Source organism: Anabrus simplex, chromosome 8 (assembly GCF_040414725.1).
Source record: "Anabrus simplex isolate iqAnaSimp1 chromosome 8, ASM4041472v1, whole genome shotgun sequence".
Lineage (NCBI taxonomy): Eukaryota > Metazoa > Arthropoda > Insecta > Orthoptera > Tettigoniidae > Anabrus > Anabrus simplex.
The window spans coordinates 171,786,288-171,802,326 of record NC_090272.1 but is presented as its reverse complement, the minus strand read 5'-3'; the positions used below and the strand labels follow the sequence as shown (position 1 = coordinate 171,802,326).

At 38.9% G+C, this 16,039-nt stretch overlaps 1 protein-coding gene across 2 annotated transcripts in view; it reads left to right on the top strand.

The window, feature by feature from the left end:
• LOC136879255 (G-protein coupled receptor Mth2) overlaps positions 1–16,039 on the top strand; it is a 133,288-nt gene that overhangs the window by 20,019 nt on the left and 97,230 nt on the right. Inside the window, exons 2-3 of one of the 2 annotated variants that reach the window (XM_067153068.2) lie at positions 905–1,152; positions 5,888–6,073. In XM_067153068.2, coding sequence (XP_067009169.2) covers positions 905–1,152; positions 5,888–6,073 — 434 coding nt within the window. The remainder of the gene's footprint in view (positions 1–904; positions 1,153–5,887; positions 6,074–16,039) is intronic. The other variant, XM_067153069.2, reaches the window with a different exon arrangement.

Here is a 16,039-nt window from a genome sequence, read left to right as displayed (position 1 = left end):
TGTTCCCCTCTCTCAGTACAGGCTACTGTATTTGGTACAGGTTTCTGGGAAGGGAGAGAGGAAAGAGAGGAAAGGAAGGGAATAGGTGGTGGTGTGCCGCTCACCCCCACCCCCCAACCGATTAACAACAGGTCAGCCGTTGGGAGGTGGTGGGGGATGATCCAAGAGAGTGGAACACCGCGTTGACGCAGCTTAAGTACATTGTCATAGACTCGACAAATATATTCGTTTTAATGTTCATTTTGTTTATATTTCCTCTACGTAGCTGATGGAGAAATCTGTAGTGTTGTAGAAGGAAATAAAGGCATGATAGTACAGTATAGCATCTCATCCCCGACCCTGTATCAGGAAACAGGACTAAAAGGCAGACATACACACAGAAGAGATGAAAGTAGGCTAATTGTATTTTTTTTTTTTTTTGCTAGTTGCTTTACGTCGCACCGACACAGATAGGTCTTATGGCGACGATGGGACAGGAAAGGGCTAGGAGTGGGAAGGAAGCGGCCGTGGCCTTGATTAAGGTACAGCCCCAGCATTTGCCTGGTGTGAAAATGGGAAACCACGGAAAACCATTTTCAGGGCTGCCGACAGTGGGGTTCGAACCTACTATCTCCCGAATACTGGATACTGGCCGCACTTAAGCGACTGCAGCTATCGAGCTCGGTTAATTGTATTTTGAGCACTTTTTTACTTAACGTGTCAGTTTGAATATTTGAGCAGTTTGAGCCTTATTTAAGCATTAATTTAATAGTAGGCTATGGCTCTTTGGGGCTCTTACGCCATGGGGTTTGGTTTGGTTTTATTCTTCACGATAAGAGTTCAATATTATTTTCATGAAGCCATTCAGGGGAATGATCAACGATATCTTCGAAATGTATCTTATGTAATGATTTTCTCTCTACAGGTATCTAACGTATCCAGACGAGGTCGTTCTGTTCCACAACGGCACTTTGGTGTTGAAAGAATTAAATGCCGATGAACTCTGGGTTCTGAAAGATGATGAGAAAAATAGGCTTTTTCCAAATCAATACTGCCTTGACATATGGACCGATGAAGCCACCAAGGAGGTTCTTACAGTAGCATTTGTGTGTGAGGAAGAGGATGAGACTCGAAAAGTAGCCTTCTCTCTTCATGATATCTTCTATCCTATTGGTAAGTAAACATTTATTACAAACTCGCTTTTACACGCGTCTTCATGTACGTGGAATTTACTTTTGATGGCCATTCAAGGAATTAGTGAAAAATGGAAATTACGTCCACTGTGCATACAGTAGGTTTTGAGAATAGGTAGAATACGCAGATACAATGTTGGGAGATTTCCACCAAACAATACATTTCCAACCCATCTCTTCGCGAAATGGGAATATGCAAAAACAAGACAAATGACAACTGTAATGTACCACTAGCTGACCTAAACTCATACTTTAGCTCACGATCCTCTCAGATTGACGAACAGACCATAGCAGCAGTAATTAACAGAATATCCTCAAAAACAAGACATAATGGCGAGCAGTTCTACTTTTCTCATGTGACCCCCAGTGACGTTAGGGAAGTCTTCTGTGAAATAAAGTCAGGGTCCACTGGCCATGATAGAATCAACCTGTCTCTTTTAAAAAGAATCATAGACATCATACTTCCAGTGGTCACGCATATCATTAATAACTCACTCATGACTGGAGTATTTCCTTCGAATTGGAAACATGCAATCATCCGACCTTTCCCTAAAAACAACAACCCCAACAGTCCCGAAGATTATCGTCCTGTAAGTATCCTTCCTATATTAGGAACATTGTTGGAGAAAATAGTACATAAACAAATGATTGAATATCTTATACAGTACAACTTACTAGACAAATATCAATCGGGATTCAGACAAAACCACAGTACTGCCACTGCATTAGTTAAAGTGACAAATGACATGCAACTAGCGATAGATAAAGGACAAATGACTATACTTGTTCTCTTGGACTTAAGCAAAGCCTTCGATTGTGTAGATAGAGACATATTACTCGCTAAACTTAAGGCGCTGACATTTTCTTACAGCACTTTAACCTGGGTATACTCCTATCTTAGTGATCGTCAGCAGCGCGTATCAGTGGGAAACGATACATCTTCGTGGCAAACCACTAAGATGGGCGTGGCTCAGGGAGGAGTATTGTCACCACTTTTGTTCTCATTGTACATGAACGACTTATCTGAGACGCTGACCAATTGTAAATATCACCTGTATGCAGATGATATTCAGTTATATATTCACACAAAGCCTAATGACTTAATTCAATCACTAAGTTAAACGAAGACCTAGCAAATGTTAATGACTGGACTAGCAGACATGGCCTGAAAGTGAACCCATCAAAATCACAGGCCATCATAATTGGCACGTATAAATCTCATGCTAAAATACAAAACACGTATATACCCAGTGTTATGCTCAGTGGAATACCAGTAACATTTAGCGATCATGTAAAGAACCTTGGAGTAGTATTCGATAAATATTTAAGTTGGTAGGAACACGTCACAAAAATTTGTCAAAGAGTATTCTACTCATTACATTCTGCAAAAAGGATGAGGGACTTCCTTCCAAGAAACACAAGAAAATTATTAGTACAGAGTCTAATATTTCCAGTATTTGACTACGGAGATGTAGTTTATAATAGTATGAGCAAAACACTTTCATGTCGACTACAGCGAGCCTACAATGCTTGTGCTCGATTCGTATTAAATATCCCAATACAAACTCATATTAAACCTTTCCTCTCTCAGCTGTCGTGGCTAAGATTGACTGAACGACGTAAATACCGCGCTGTTTCCCTTCTCCACAGTATTCTGCAAACGAGCAAACCAGACTATCTCAGAACAGACTTTAAATACCTCTCCCCTTCCGATAGAGCTCCCTCAAGGTCATCCACACGTTCCCTCTTGTCCATTCCCATTCTCCACAGTAACTCGTACAACTCATTCATACCTGCTACCATACGTTCCTGGAACTCAATCCCAGCTGAAATTAGAAGCATAGGCAATCCGAGGCTATTTAAAAGGAAATGTTTAATGTGGTACTCAAATATGTAAAAAGTAGATTTCACCAACGTAATAATTTAATAATTAGCTCTTAATTATCAATAAGGATAGAAAATTATAGAGGTTAAGTAAATTACTTTTAGTGATTTTTAGAAATATATGTAAAAATGATTTTATAAAGCTGTTTTATAATATGGTTTGGCATAATAGCAGGCTTCATAGCCTGAGCCCCACCATATAAGAAAGGCAATAAACTAAAGTAAACTAAACTAAACATTCCGATCAACTTCCTACCACGTCCGTGAGGTTGTAAATAAAGGCTAAAGATCGCTTCATGTGGTTATGAAGGACTTTAGATATTATAGTGAGGATGTAAAGAGCTGTGAGCTTGCATCCCCGGGAGATAGTAGGTTCGAACACCCCCCCCCCCCACTGTCGGCAGCACTGAAGATGGTTTTCCGTGGTTTCTCATCTTCACATCAGGCAAATGCTGGGGCTGTACTTTAATTAAGGCCACGGGCACTTCCTTCCCATTCCTAGGCCTTTTCTATCCCATCGTCACCATAAGACCTAACTGCGTCGGTGCAACGTAAATCAAAAAGTTAAAAAAAGATGTAAAGGAGAGAGCGTTCAACTCACTAGTAAGACTCCAATTAGATTATGGTTCCAGTGAGAAAACGGAGAGATGGCGTAGATAAGTAGGCAAATAATCTCGAATGGAGATTTTAAGAGTTGGAAAGAACATAATATGAAGATTAAGTTGAAATTTCAGAGGAAACATTGGGTGAAATATTCGTTTATAGGAAGATAAATTAGGGATTGCAATAATTTACCGAGGGAGACGTACGATATTCAGCCGAAAACAAAAGTCTACATACGCCCGCTAAATCAATTTCTTTTTTTTTTTTTTTTTTTTTTTGAGCATGTGGGTTGTTTTGACTTGCGTTTGTGATGTCCTTCCAAACAGCGAATACTTCTTGCCTTTATTTCAGTGTGATAGAAAGCAGAGAGTATGGAGAAAACCTCCAAAAGAAAAATCTTGTTCCATCAGGGAAATAGTGAGGTGGGAACGTTCTTGTTTGGGGTCGCACGTATTGTGCTGGGGTAGACAATTTAGTGTTTATTGAAAATAAAATGGATAAATGGAAGTATCCGGGTATATCAGAGGAAAATCTCTGTTGAAAAATTGGGACTAATAAATGACAGGGTCATGCAACAAGACAACGGCCCTAAACATACCCTAACAATATTGAGAAAATGGCAGCTATAAAATGTTTCCAAGCAAGTTCATTCACATTCCGACACCCGATATTAACTCTTTGAACGCCTTTGGGAAGAACTCCAAAGGTGGATTAGGACATATTCCATCAAGAAGAAGGACAATTTGAAACTTGCCATAAGAACAGAATGGAACAAAATTTCACCAGAGGTCACCAAAACCCAGTGGAATTGATGCCCCTGCGTTTGGAAGCTGTGGTAGATGCAAAAGGAGGAAGCAATATGTACTGAACCTAATATGAGAGTGAAAAAATTGTGAGTGTATGTTCACTTTTGTTCCTGAACATTTTATTCAGCTTCAGAAATGAAGGACATGAGGCCTTTAAATCTACACTTAGTTATTACGGTAATGCTACAAAGTATCTACAAGTCTATTATTTTATTTTGTAAGTGCAGATAAGTAAAATGTTCTGTTTTGATTACACTTACATGAACATTTTGAAGTAGGCTATATGTAAACTTTTGTTTCTGACTGTATTTCTAACTTCTTTGAGTACTTTTAAGAAAAGGTTAGGTAAGCAACTGGTAAGGTAACTGTCACCTGAGTGACAGTCCTAGTGTTGGTGGTGGTGGTGGTGGTGATTATTGTTTTAAGAGGAAGTACAACTAGGCAACCATCCTCTATATAACACTAATCAGAGAGAAAAATGGAAGGGATCCGAAACTTCGAAAAATGAAGGTATCGGCCAAAGAAAGACAAGGGCAACAAAGGGCGTGAAACTGAGACTCCCTAGCCCTCGCAAACCTAATAGCGTCGGGGTCGGAAAAGAACAAGAGCTGATAAGGGAGGTCGGATAGGGCAGATGAAAGTGAGGAACCTGGCAGAATTAATGTCAGTCCTCCAGGCAAATGCCGAGATGATACCTAACTTAAGGCCACGGCCGCTTCCTTACCTCTTCCTTGTCTATCCCTTCCAATCTCCCCCCCCCCCACAAGCCCCCTGTTCAGCATAGCATGTGAGGCCATCAGGGCGAGATACTGGTCCTCCTCTCCAGTTTCATCCCTCAACCCAAAGTCTCATGCTCCAGAACGCTGCCCTTGAGACGGTAGAGTTGGGACCCCCGGTGAGTCCGAGGGAAAAACTAACCCTGGAGGGTAAACAGATTAAGAAAGAGAGAGAGAAAGAAAATGAAAATCCACAGCCTGTTTCCAGTCATTCGACTGGGTCAGGAATGGAATGAATTAAGCTCCCATCTAGCCACGAGGATAGAAATTGTGCCGGCTGCCGAAGCCTGTCGCACTCCTCTGGGGCAATGATTAATGAATGACAGATGAAATGAAATGATAGTGGAGAGTGTTGATGGAATGAATTACGACAGGGAAAACCGGAGTACCCGGAGAAAAACCCGTCCCGCCTCCGCTTTGTCCAGCGCAAATCTCACATGGAGTGACTGGGATTTGAGCCTCGGAACCCACCGGTGAGAGGCCGGCGCGCTGCCGCCTGAGCCACGGAGGCTACAGAGAAAGAAAGACAGAAATAATAATAATAATAATAATAATAATAATAATAATAATAATAATAATAATAATAATAATAATAATAATAATAATAATAATTCATTATGATCCATAACCCTCACTTTTTTTACAGGCATCCTGGTGTCTGTGTGTTTCCTGCTGATAACTATGTTTATCTACTTGGCCATTCCTGACCTACGTGATCTCCAGGGTATGTCCCTAGCGTGCCATTTACTTTGTCAGGCAGTAGATTTTATCTTCCTGGCAGCAGTTCAGTTCTCAACTGGTACTCTTAATGAGAAAGCCTGCCATGTTGTCGGTGAGTAAAACTATTGTACATATTGATATTTGAAATGGCAAATGATGATGAAAAAAGGGACAATGTACTCCACTATGTAAGGACTTGTTTTACACTGCTCCCTGTATTTCGTCACATATCTTGTTGTAGGAGATCACTTGCATTTTTTCAGAAATTTTTACAGTAGGCTTACCTAGATAGACTATCATGTTCCCTGTTGATAGCAATAACTACTTGGTCAAGGGTAAAAGTGCTTGATAATCTGTGGTATGTTTCCAAGGCATAAATAAGCAGCGTGTGTTGACTCAAGTGAAAACAGTACAGTATTATGTGAATGAATTCAACTCAAGATACCACGTGTCAATGGTGAAATTCTGAAACTTGTTTGAAGGGAACCATATGTTTGTCATTTCATTTGTAGTTCATTTCACGGTATATTTCCTAAATGCTTTTATTCTGGACCATTTTCTTGTATACGGGGAGAATTTTCCAACATTTGTTAATGTGTATTGAGTGTGTTTTTACTTTGTTTATTGTGCGTCGATGAAGTGAACATGCACGCATTATGGCTATATCAGAATATACGTATATATACGTATATACAATAGTTCATTTTTAAATTAGTTAATGAAGAACCTGCACCTGTTTAATCGTTTCCATTCTGTTAGATAAGACCAGTAGCGGATATGCCAGTACCCAACCTCATACACACGCCCTGGGAAAGAAGAGAAAATTAACATGCTCTATCCAAATTTGAGAGACCCATTTTAGTGAACTCTGGCGCCCAAATTACGGGCATTTCAATTAAATATTTCATATATATATTTATTCATCCATTTCAAGTTGAAGAAAAAATAAAATCAGTAGTGTTGCTGTATCACTTCTCATTTCTCTGGTATTCCTCTCCACTGACGACTAGGCCATCTATGACAGCTAAAAGGCTCTACAGACGATCTGATTTGTCGACCCGACAGTCAGCCTGACCAAACCAGGTGTTGTCACAGACGGTCTGACTAAACACCAGATCTCTCATCCAAAGAGAATGCTCTCATCAGTTGGCTTTGGCTCTTGAGCAGAACACACACATCATCCCTCCCGTTTTACCGAAACGTCAAAAGATTGGGTACGTGCTTGTAGCATCGACCAATGTGGGTATAGAAACGGCTAGTGGAACGAAAAAATAGTCTTATGATGTTACTAAAAGAACTGGATTCTGATGACTTCCGTAATTATTTCAGAATGGACTACGAATGTTTCAGTACATTGTTACACCTAGTGAATCCACTGATATTGGAACAAGATACCGTCATGAGAGAAACACTCACTGCCCTCTTATTTTCTGTTTTCTTCTTCACTGTCGCAATCGTTGCGTCACTTTCTATAACTTTTAATTTCTCTATCAGGATCACAAGAGCCTGATTTCTGGCATCCTCGTTATTATACTGCTTACTCGACGTACCCCACAAACAAGTATATTCTTTATGGTAGACCCAAAAACTCCGCAATAACTTCCCGCTCAGTAGTCGCTGCTGTCACTGTAGGTCTGCTCTGGTCAACTGACGAGCCGACCTGCCGGTGTCCGGACATTTCGTACCACGGACATTCCGTACCACTTGATTTTTGAAAACATTTCATACCGCCTAGGTCGTTATCTACCTGCCAACAGTTTTCCCGTAATCCCCAAATATTTACGCAGGACAATCCGTACCACTTGATGTGAAACTGGAATTCCATTTCCATGCCAGCGGGAGTAATGAGCCTTGGGCACACTTTATAAATCAGAAACAAAATTAATTCACAACATTTGCTGAAGAAAACTGCTATACTATTTTAATCATTGCATTTTAAACTATACTTATCACTTACGTTTGCGTAAATATCATAAGAAAGTCGATTTTTTGAAGTACAAATCCTCAAAGAAAACAATGCAATAGAAATATACGTACATCGTGTTCGGGCGCAATGTGCCCGACGAGCATCAGGATGGATAATATTGCTATTATCGTAAATAATTATAAACTACTGCATTATTTCAGTATCAAGTTAGTAAAAAGAATATTCTGATGAAGTGGCCGATATGGGCTTGAAGGTCGCGCGGAAAAAGGGAAATTACAGAAATGTGGAAGAAGTTAGGTCCTCGTGAATGACGATTACTAGATAAGAATTAACACGTGTGCCAGAATACATTCATTAGGATATCGTTTTTACTCGCAATACTTCTCACTCTCTCAAGTGGTGCAGAATGTCCTCTACTAAATATTTCAAACTCATCAATTGACATTTCGCAGGTACCTAATCAGCCAGTCAAGTGGTACGAAATGTCCTAGAACTGACCTGCCTGACAACGCTCCAGGCGATCTGATTTGTAAGGTGGTCAGACGACCGGATGGCGTCAGTAGCGGCGATTGGGAATTAGAAGTGGGAAGGGGGAAATGCACAGACAACAAAAAGTACGCGATTTGGTGGGATATAGTGGGTGCGGGTTATATATATTGCACCCGTCCACCTCCCGAGTCCCAGACTAGCATTAATCTCAGGGGTGTCGGTTCATTGTTTAAGTCAACAAATATGTAAATATAGAGGCCTCGGTGAACACGGGAATGAACAGAGCAATTTAAATAAAATGGGGAAAGCTCAATTGCAAACATGAATTTAAGGACTCCATGATAGGACTAGGAAATGACATTTAAATTGAAAAAGGGCATAACATCTACCTACAATAAAAAGATTATGAGAATGGTTTCCTTTGAAATTGCCAGAAGGAGCAGTTTATTGCGCCATCTAGCGCACGGAATTTTGGTACATTTGGCAACAACAATTAAATTTCTCATACGTTGCATAAAACAAATCACTTGCTATACCGCAAGTGGTAACAATATGCTGCTGGGTTTATCCTGAAATAACATGACATTTTGGGGTATAATTTACGGATCGATTACGTTTGAATCGAACCGTCGTTCCAGGAAGAGCCTTCCTTATATCGAGAGCCCGAGCATAATTATGTTTATGGTCGGCTTCCCGATTTAACCTAGATGTAGTGCCCGGCTATCTACATTTTTCCGAGACCGGTACTCGGACTGGGTAATGTCTTCGTGATCATAAGGAACTGTATTACACGAACAGGCCCTATCTTACGATATCCAGCCGATGCCATACCACTGAATTAACATTTATATTTTATTTACACCTGATCTGAAATATTTCAAAGTGGCCTCAGTAGACTACTGGCACAAATGAGATAACGAGGTGCGGTGGGAAATACCGTGCCGATGACCCCTCCTCGCATCGCAAGCGAAGTAAACAAACACACCAAGTATTACAGTCTTGTCTCGTGCGGAAGCCGTACGATAACGAAGTAACCAAAATGACTATGATTATTATTATTATTATTATTATTATTATTCAAGCTACACGATCAGAGGGATGTTGTCATCAATTATTTAATTCACTATCGTCAGCATATTCCTTCCTCCATGAAATTATCATTATCATTATTATTATTATTATTATTATTATTATTATTATTATTATTATTATTATTATTATTATTATTATTATGCTCGACGATTCCTGGCACTGTCACGTTTGATTATTATCGTCATTATTATGCGGCACGCAAACACGTAGGTTATTACTGTTATTATTATGATTATCTCCCTCTTGTGATTATTATTATTATTATTATGCCGTCACTCAAGATTATTATTATTATTATTATTATTAACGAATAGGTCACTTAAGATTTTATTATTATTATTAATGTCACTCAAGATTTTATTATTATTATGTCGTCACTCAAGATATTATTATTATTATTATTAATGAACCGGTCACTCAAGATATTATTATTAATGAACCGGTCACTTCCGCCACGAATGCATTAAGATATCGGTCGCGATTACAATTATTCAATGATTAACCAAAAGACGTCATTACTATTATTATTATTATGATATTTATTATTAATCTGACCGGGTTGATTTATCATCGTCCTAACGTTGTTATTATTATTCTCGGTTGCATATTATCATTTAGATTCCTTTTTAACATCTTTATCATCGCCCATTTATTTAACACAGTCCAACCTTTTATCTGCAATATTTATTATTATCATCACGGCATCATGATTGTCATCACTCGTCATTACAACATACGATCATTTATGTGGACTCTGAACTCTCATTATCCTTAGATACGTAGTATCTCGCCGAATAGCTGCGCAGTCTATTTATTTCATACATGCTGTCACGGGTTCGAATTCTACGCGCTACGTAATTCAGTATTTCTCTGTGATACTGCCCGTATATTTTACACTCATTTCAATATGCAAAGTGTTTCTCATACGGAATTTATATCCCTTTCTATCTCAATATCCCTTTATTCATTTATTTCTCACAAAATTATCAGCTGACTTATATATTCCACTTCTGACATCGTATGGCATTTTATTATCTGACTGCATGTTCTTTATCACCTTTCTATTCACATTCGATTAACGTCTTAGTTCATTCTCCACAAATAATCGTAACAGTCTGAAATTATATTTACCAAAATTTGACAACCATGGTTTCGTAATATTAATCATGTGTGTTCCGGCTAATGAATTGCAACTTTAAGACACGATACTTATTCGTAAAATTATTGGACCGTAATTTAAACAACACGTTCATTAACATGTACGGATATTAGCACCGATATTATTATTCAATATTATTAATTGATCAAATTAAATTATCACACACTTTAATTCCGAATTAAAACGACATCCCGTCAATAAATAATTCTCGATAATCTCAACACATTATCACTCAAATTTTATTATTAACCACTGTTCACGTAAATTTCCGATATCTCATGAATTATTATTATTATTAATCTCACTTCTCACAACTTGTACCACCTCATTTTGAAAATATGAACACACTGATAAAACAACAACACAGCTGGCATGGCAAGGCTGAATTTTCCGTAACATTATTATATAACTCGTCAACTGACTGACAGAAAAGCACACTTCGGGTCGATCTGAATATTACAACAAAATCAAATGTCATCCATAAACTTTTGACTATAAAGAAATATGAGTGCATGCATGACTTAACTCACTACCATATATCTACAAAATTTATATCTACAACAAACTGAAATATATCATCAGACCCGATATTTACTTTATTCTTACCTAACCCTGTCCGTGCTACAATTTAGAATGGTGTCGTGAAGCGACCCATCTTGTTACATAAGGTAACCAAGTCAAATCAAATTATTCCCATTTTCCCAATCACGCTAAAATTTCCCAAATATTATTTACATATTGCACTCATCTGGTTATGTGATGTCCATTGCAGCTTAGCAGAGGAGAGACCATTACTGCCCCGTTCTTCCGTTCTACTCGCCCATACTTGCTGGCGTTACTCCACAGATGATTTCCTGGCACATCGCCATTTTATACTAATATTTTAAATATCACACTACTTCACCATTGACATTGTTAACACTAAAATTGATTTATACAGAACAGATTAACACCCTAGACCCAAATGATTATTATTTTACACTGTTTGAACTTCGTCCTTTTTACCGCACACAAGGACATGGACACATACGACGGAGTGTCGAATTGTACGCCCGTCGCGATTTACGTTGACCGACGCGATATGACCGTTTCATACGGCCCTCTTGAAGTGTTCATGATAGCGGTTCGATCTTCCAAAGTACAGGCTAGTATTCCCTCAAGGTACTGTTCGTCACACAGTATTCTATTTCTGCACTTATTGCTGTGCAATTGAAATTTATATTACTCACTCTTACAATGCAATGAATTGACTTCACTACGATATTTATAACTGGCAAACCCTGTCCTAAGTTAACTACATCCAGTTCATGGTGCTCGAGTGCGATCACATTTTATAAGTACCGGCGGATGCTTGCGCCAATAAATGTTGAGTTACTGTAAGCACGACGGGTTTGAAGTCAGCTGCGAACGACGGTTCAGCTCCAGAGATTCATTTTACGTGTGGTGGTGAGTGTCCCTTGCGCCCGTATATATGGATGAGGCTTTCCCTCGCGGATTCATTGACGTCACGTCCATGAGGGAGGGGGTGGAATTTTAATAACGGTACTTGCATTCCGAATTGGATGTTATAATTTATATCACATTAATGCACTTCTCTGGAATAGACGCTGGATTAAATATGAACTCCCGACGATCATAGATTTCGGAGATACGGGTGGACGTAGCTCCTGCCTTTTGGCGCGCTAAACGGCGTCCATCTCAACGTGGTTCTCGTCCAGCCAATAACATTCAAGATGTCTGGTTTCCAATAAATCCAGCCTTCAATTTATTTAATTTGCCAATAATTATCGATTATTTTTCCATGTGTGACATCTAATAAGTTCATTACGTCGATCCGTGTACTCACAATAATTTATTAATGATTACTTTTGAAGTTACGAGAATATCTTATCCATCCTCTCTCAAGACGGTATCCCTGAGCCGCCTAACAAAATTTTGTGATTGGACTATAAGTGCGCACGTGGTTTAAGTTTCCACCTGGAACAACCTGGGCCAACGATTGTCGCAGAAAACACTGTACTTTTCCGTTCTCTATTTCCGAGAATTTGTGACGTAGCGGAAATTTTTCGTCCGCCTAGAATATACTCTCGCAGCGTTCAAGCTGCAACATCCCCATTGTCTCAAACTAGCCTTTCTCCTTCTGACCGAAACTTATTTGTGGACATGTATTTTCCTGGTCGCCAAACTAATGAACTCCCCTGCTGTGAAGCAGCTCTATGCTGTTGTGACAGACTAAGCTCCACGGCTCCAGTCTGTCGGGTACCCAACTTATATTTCAACATTACTCATATGGAATAAAATTTTCTGTACTTCAATAAATATACCATATATTATTTCATAAATCAAATCATGATTACCTTTGGACCCCAGTCACTCGGGTTCAATATATTCAAATTGAAAAAGCTACACAATGCTAAGTTTCTTAATGCTCTCTAAGCGAAATTCGACACAGAGGAAAGAATGACAGTTTACAAACTAACAAGCGGAAAGCGGATGAATTATACCTCAGTGTCCATGACCTTGACCAAAAAATTGTATACCTCTGCTACCCTTCCTCACAGCACACGTGTGACGTACCCACCCTGCCCACAGATATGTGACAAAATTGTGACGTGCCTGGTAACAGTAATGTTAATATAAATAAGTAATATATCATTGTTTCTCCATAAACAATATCCCATGGGCGTCAGCCTTCAGGCTTATGGCTTGAAAACTATAGTTGATAATTAATAATAATAATAATAATAATAATAATAATAATAATACGTAATGACACTCTAAAAACTCCCAAGGCTGAGGTGATGGAACACTAACCATTAAGTACACTAACTTGGAAGTTAAGGTTCATTAATAATAATTTCAGAAAATACAAATTAAAACAGCTATTTATTAGGACGAAAAACATGACGTAACGGCGTATTAACGGAATCTAAACTTACGGAAGCAAAGGAAAAATTGAATGAAATAAACTGTAAGAAAATGAACTGTTGCGCGAAGACTTGCAGTAATTTATGCCATTAGCTCACCATTTGTAGACTCTGTTATCTGGATACGATTTATGTAGCAGCCAATGATTGATGAATCTCTCGTACAGGCGGCGTCATCTCTTGTTGTGGATTCCAGTCTTACTTCTGCTTTGTGCATAGTACTCTAGTTGTACTGCGACTTTTCCTGCCCTTAACACTTCCTACTGCACTCCTTACATGAAGTCGTAATGAGTCCTAATTTTAAAAGCAAAACCACCATCGGTCACGTTCATGGAGAAAATACACTTATATTCTTCCGTATTACGGAAATGTAGCGTAACTAAATTCATAACAAAATCTCTCCTGCCCTATATCAGTCAAAACCGGTCTCCCGTTGACTTTAACTCTCGTCATTGAGATAACAGGTCCCAATGAGAGTAACGTTTGAGTAGTACACTACTCAGATGCGAAGTGAACTAAGTTAAGACCTTCTCCGATGATGGATTAGAATAGTAGAATCGTCGTAAGAGTGTCCTTACAAGAGTGTCTCTCCAGCCCTTGTCGTTGATGTATATAGCCTACAAAATCTCTCTCCATCAACCATATCGCATGGTCCAGTAAGATTTGAGGTCTTATCCTTTCTCCTATGTATTGCTGTGAATCCATCATGTTGCTTCATTACGCCCTTTCACATAGGTTCAATTTTCCCGCGGAAACGATACGTCAGGTAGCGAACTTCGAAAAGTAGACGTCAACAGGGTTTCAACTGTCTCCTGGGAGTATGGAAAGGGTACGTTCTCTCGTGAGCTTGATGACGTACATTTCCTGGAAATGGGCTGTAATTAGCCTGCTGACTCCGGTCACATGATTTTGGCTATTGGAAAATTTACTGCAAGCTATTAATACGAATGATGTTGAAATACTTTAAACAATAAGTTGTTCGTTCAGAATATGTTATAGCCGCGATACAAAGAAAGGAAATGATGATGTGAAATGGATTATTAAAACCCTATATATACATACATAATAATTTAGAAATGACCTATCAGTGATTAAATATATACATCTTATCAATTAATTATACAGTTCAATAATTTAATACATGCAGTGATGTCCCAAACATCACAGACTCTCCACCACTTGCTGCGACGCTATATAAATCGGTTAGCCGCAACGAACGACATTTTGTGCGTATTTCCGCTAGTAAATTTGTTAATAATTAAAGAAAATAAATGAAAGAATGAGCTTATAAGACAACAAATGGCTTATTTTAAGAATTCCTAGTTTCAGGCGACTAAAACGTTTTTCTCCAGAAAGTGGGGGAGGGGAGACTGACCCCCTGACCCCTCCCCCTAATCGCCGCTACTGGATGGCGTGGCCACTTGATTTCACCCGACTACCCGACAAGAGTTTCGTCGGACGAATTAGGCGCGAAATCAGGTTGTGCCTGATATGACCAAATCCGGTCGTCCGTAGGGCCTTTAATGGTGGAGTTGTTGAGAATCAAACCAAACTTTGGAATGAATAGTCAACAAGCAAACATGCAATACATACACACAGAATTACGTAAATTATTATTATGTCCGTGGACATAACACAGTTTGATCCAGTCATTTCGGTGGAAATAATATTTGAAACGAAGTCACTTTTCAAGCCTCATTTACACTAGGGAAGCACAGGGTTGGACAAAATGTATTTCACAGCACAAAATAGCACATGAAAAACCACACGAAACCGTATCAAGCTCAATTTTTCCCAAGGGGGAAGTATACGGTTCGTAACGATTCTCATTTTAAATTGAAGGAAAGTAAGTTGATAAGAAATAGTGTGTATTATAAAAATGTGAGTAAAATTAAGGTTTCTTCATTTGGTGTTAACAAATGTGGCGCCTAATTTACAGAATGTCTGACGTAAGAATGGAATGCAACTCCCGTGTATGCAACATAACAAGATATGTCCGCGGGCATGTCTCAGTTTGCGCCGGTCATTTCGGCGGAAATAATATTTAAAACTACAGTTACCTGTCTAGCCTCATTTACACTAGGAAAACACAGGATTTGACACAATTTGATATCGTAGCACAAAAAGGCACATGAAAAACTACCCGAAACTGCATCAAGCTCAATTTTTTCTATGGGGAAAATAATACGGTTTGTAACGATACTTATTTTAAGTTTCTACGGTGGCTGGAAACTCATCATTATTCATGTATATTTTCATTTTTTTAACTGCCTTTATACATCAACGTCCGTTTGTTAATATATACTACCTCTTTAATATCCCGAAAACTACCCTCATATCAAAAACTAATTTGGACTTTAGGGGAAGTGTTAAGCCCGCACACACTAAAGATCATCGCTTTGAAAGAAAAGTTTCCCACTGGGCGATGAAATGCTTACGCTTGCGTACTTATGCTGTTTTGCTTTTGAACCACAATTTCGAACC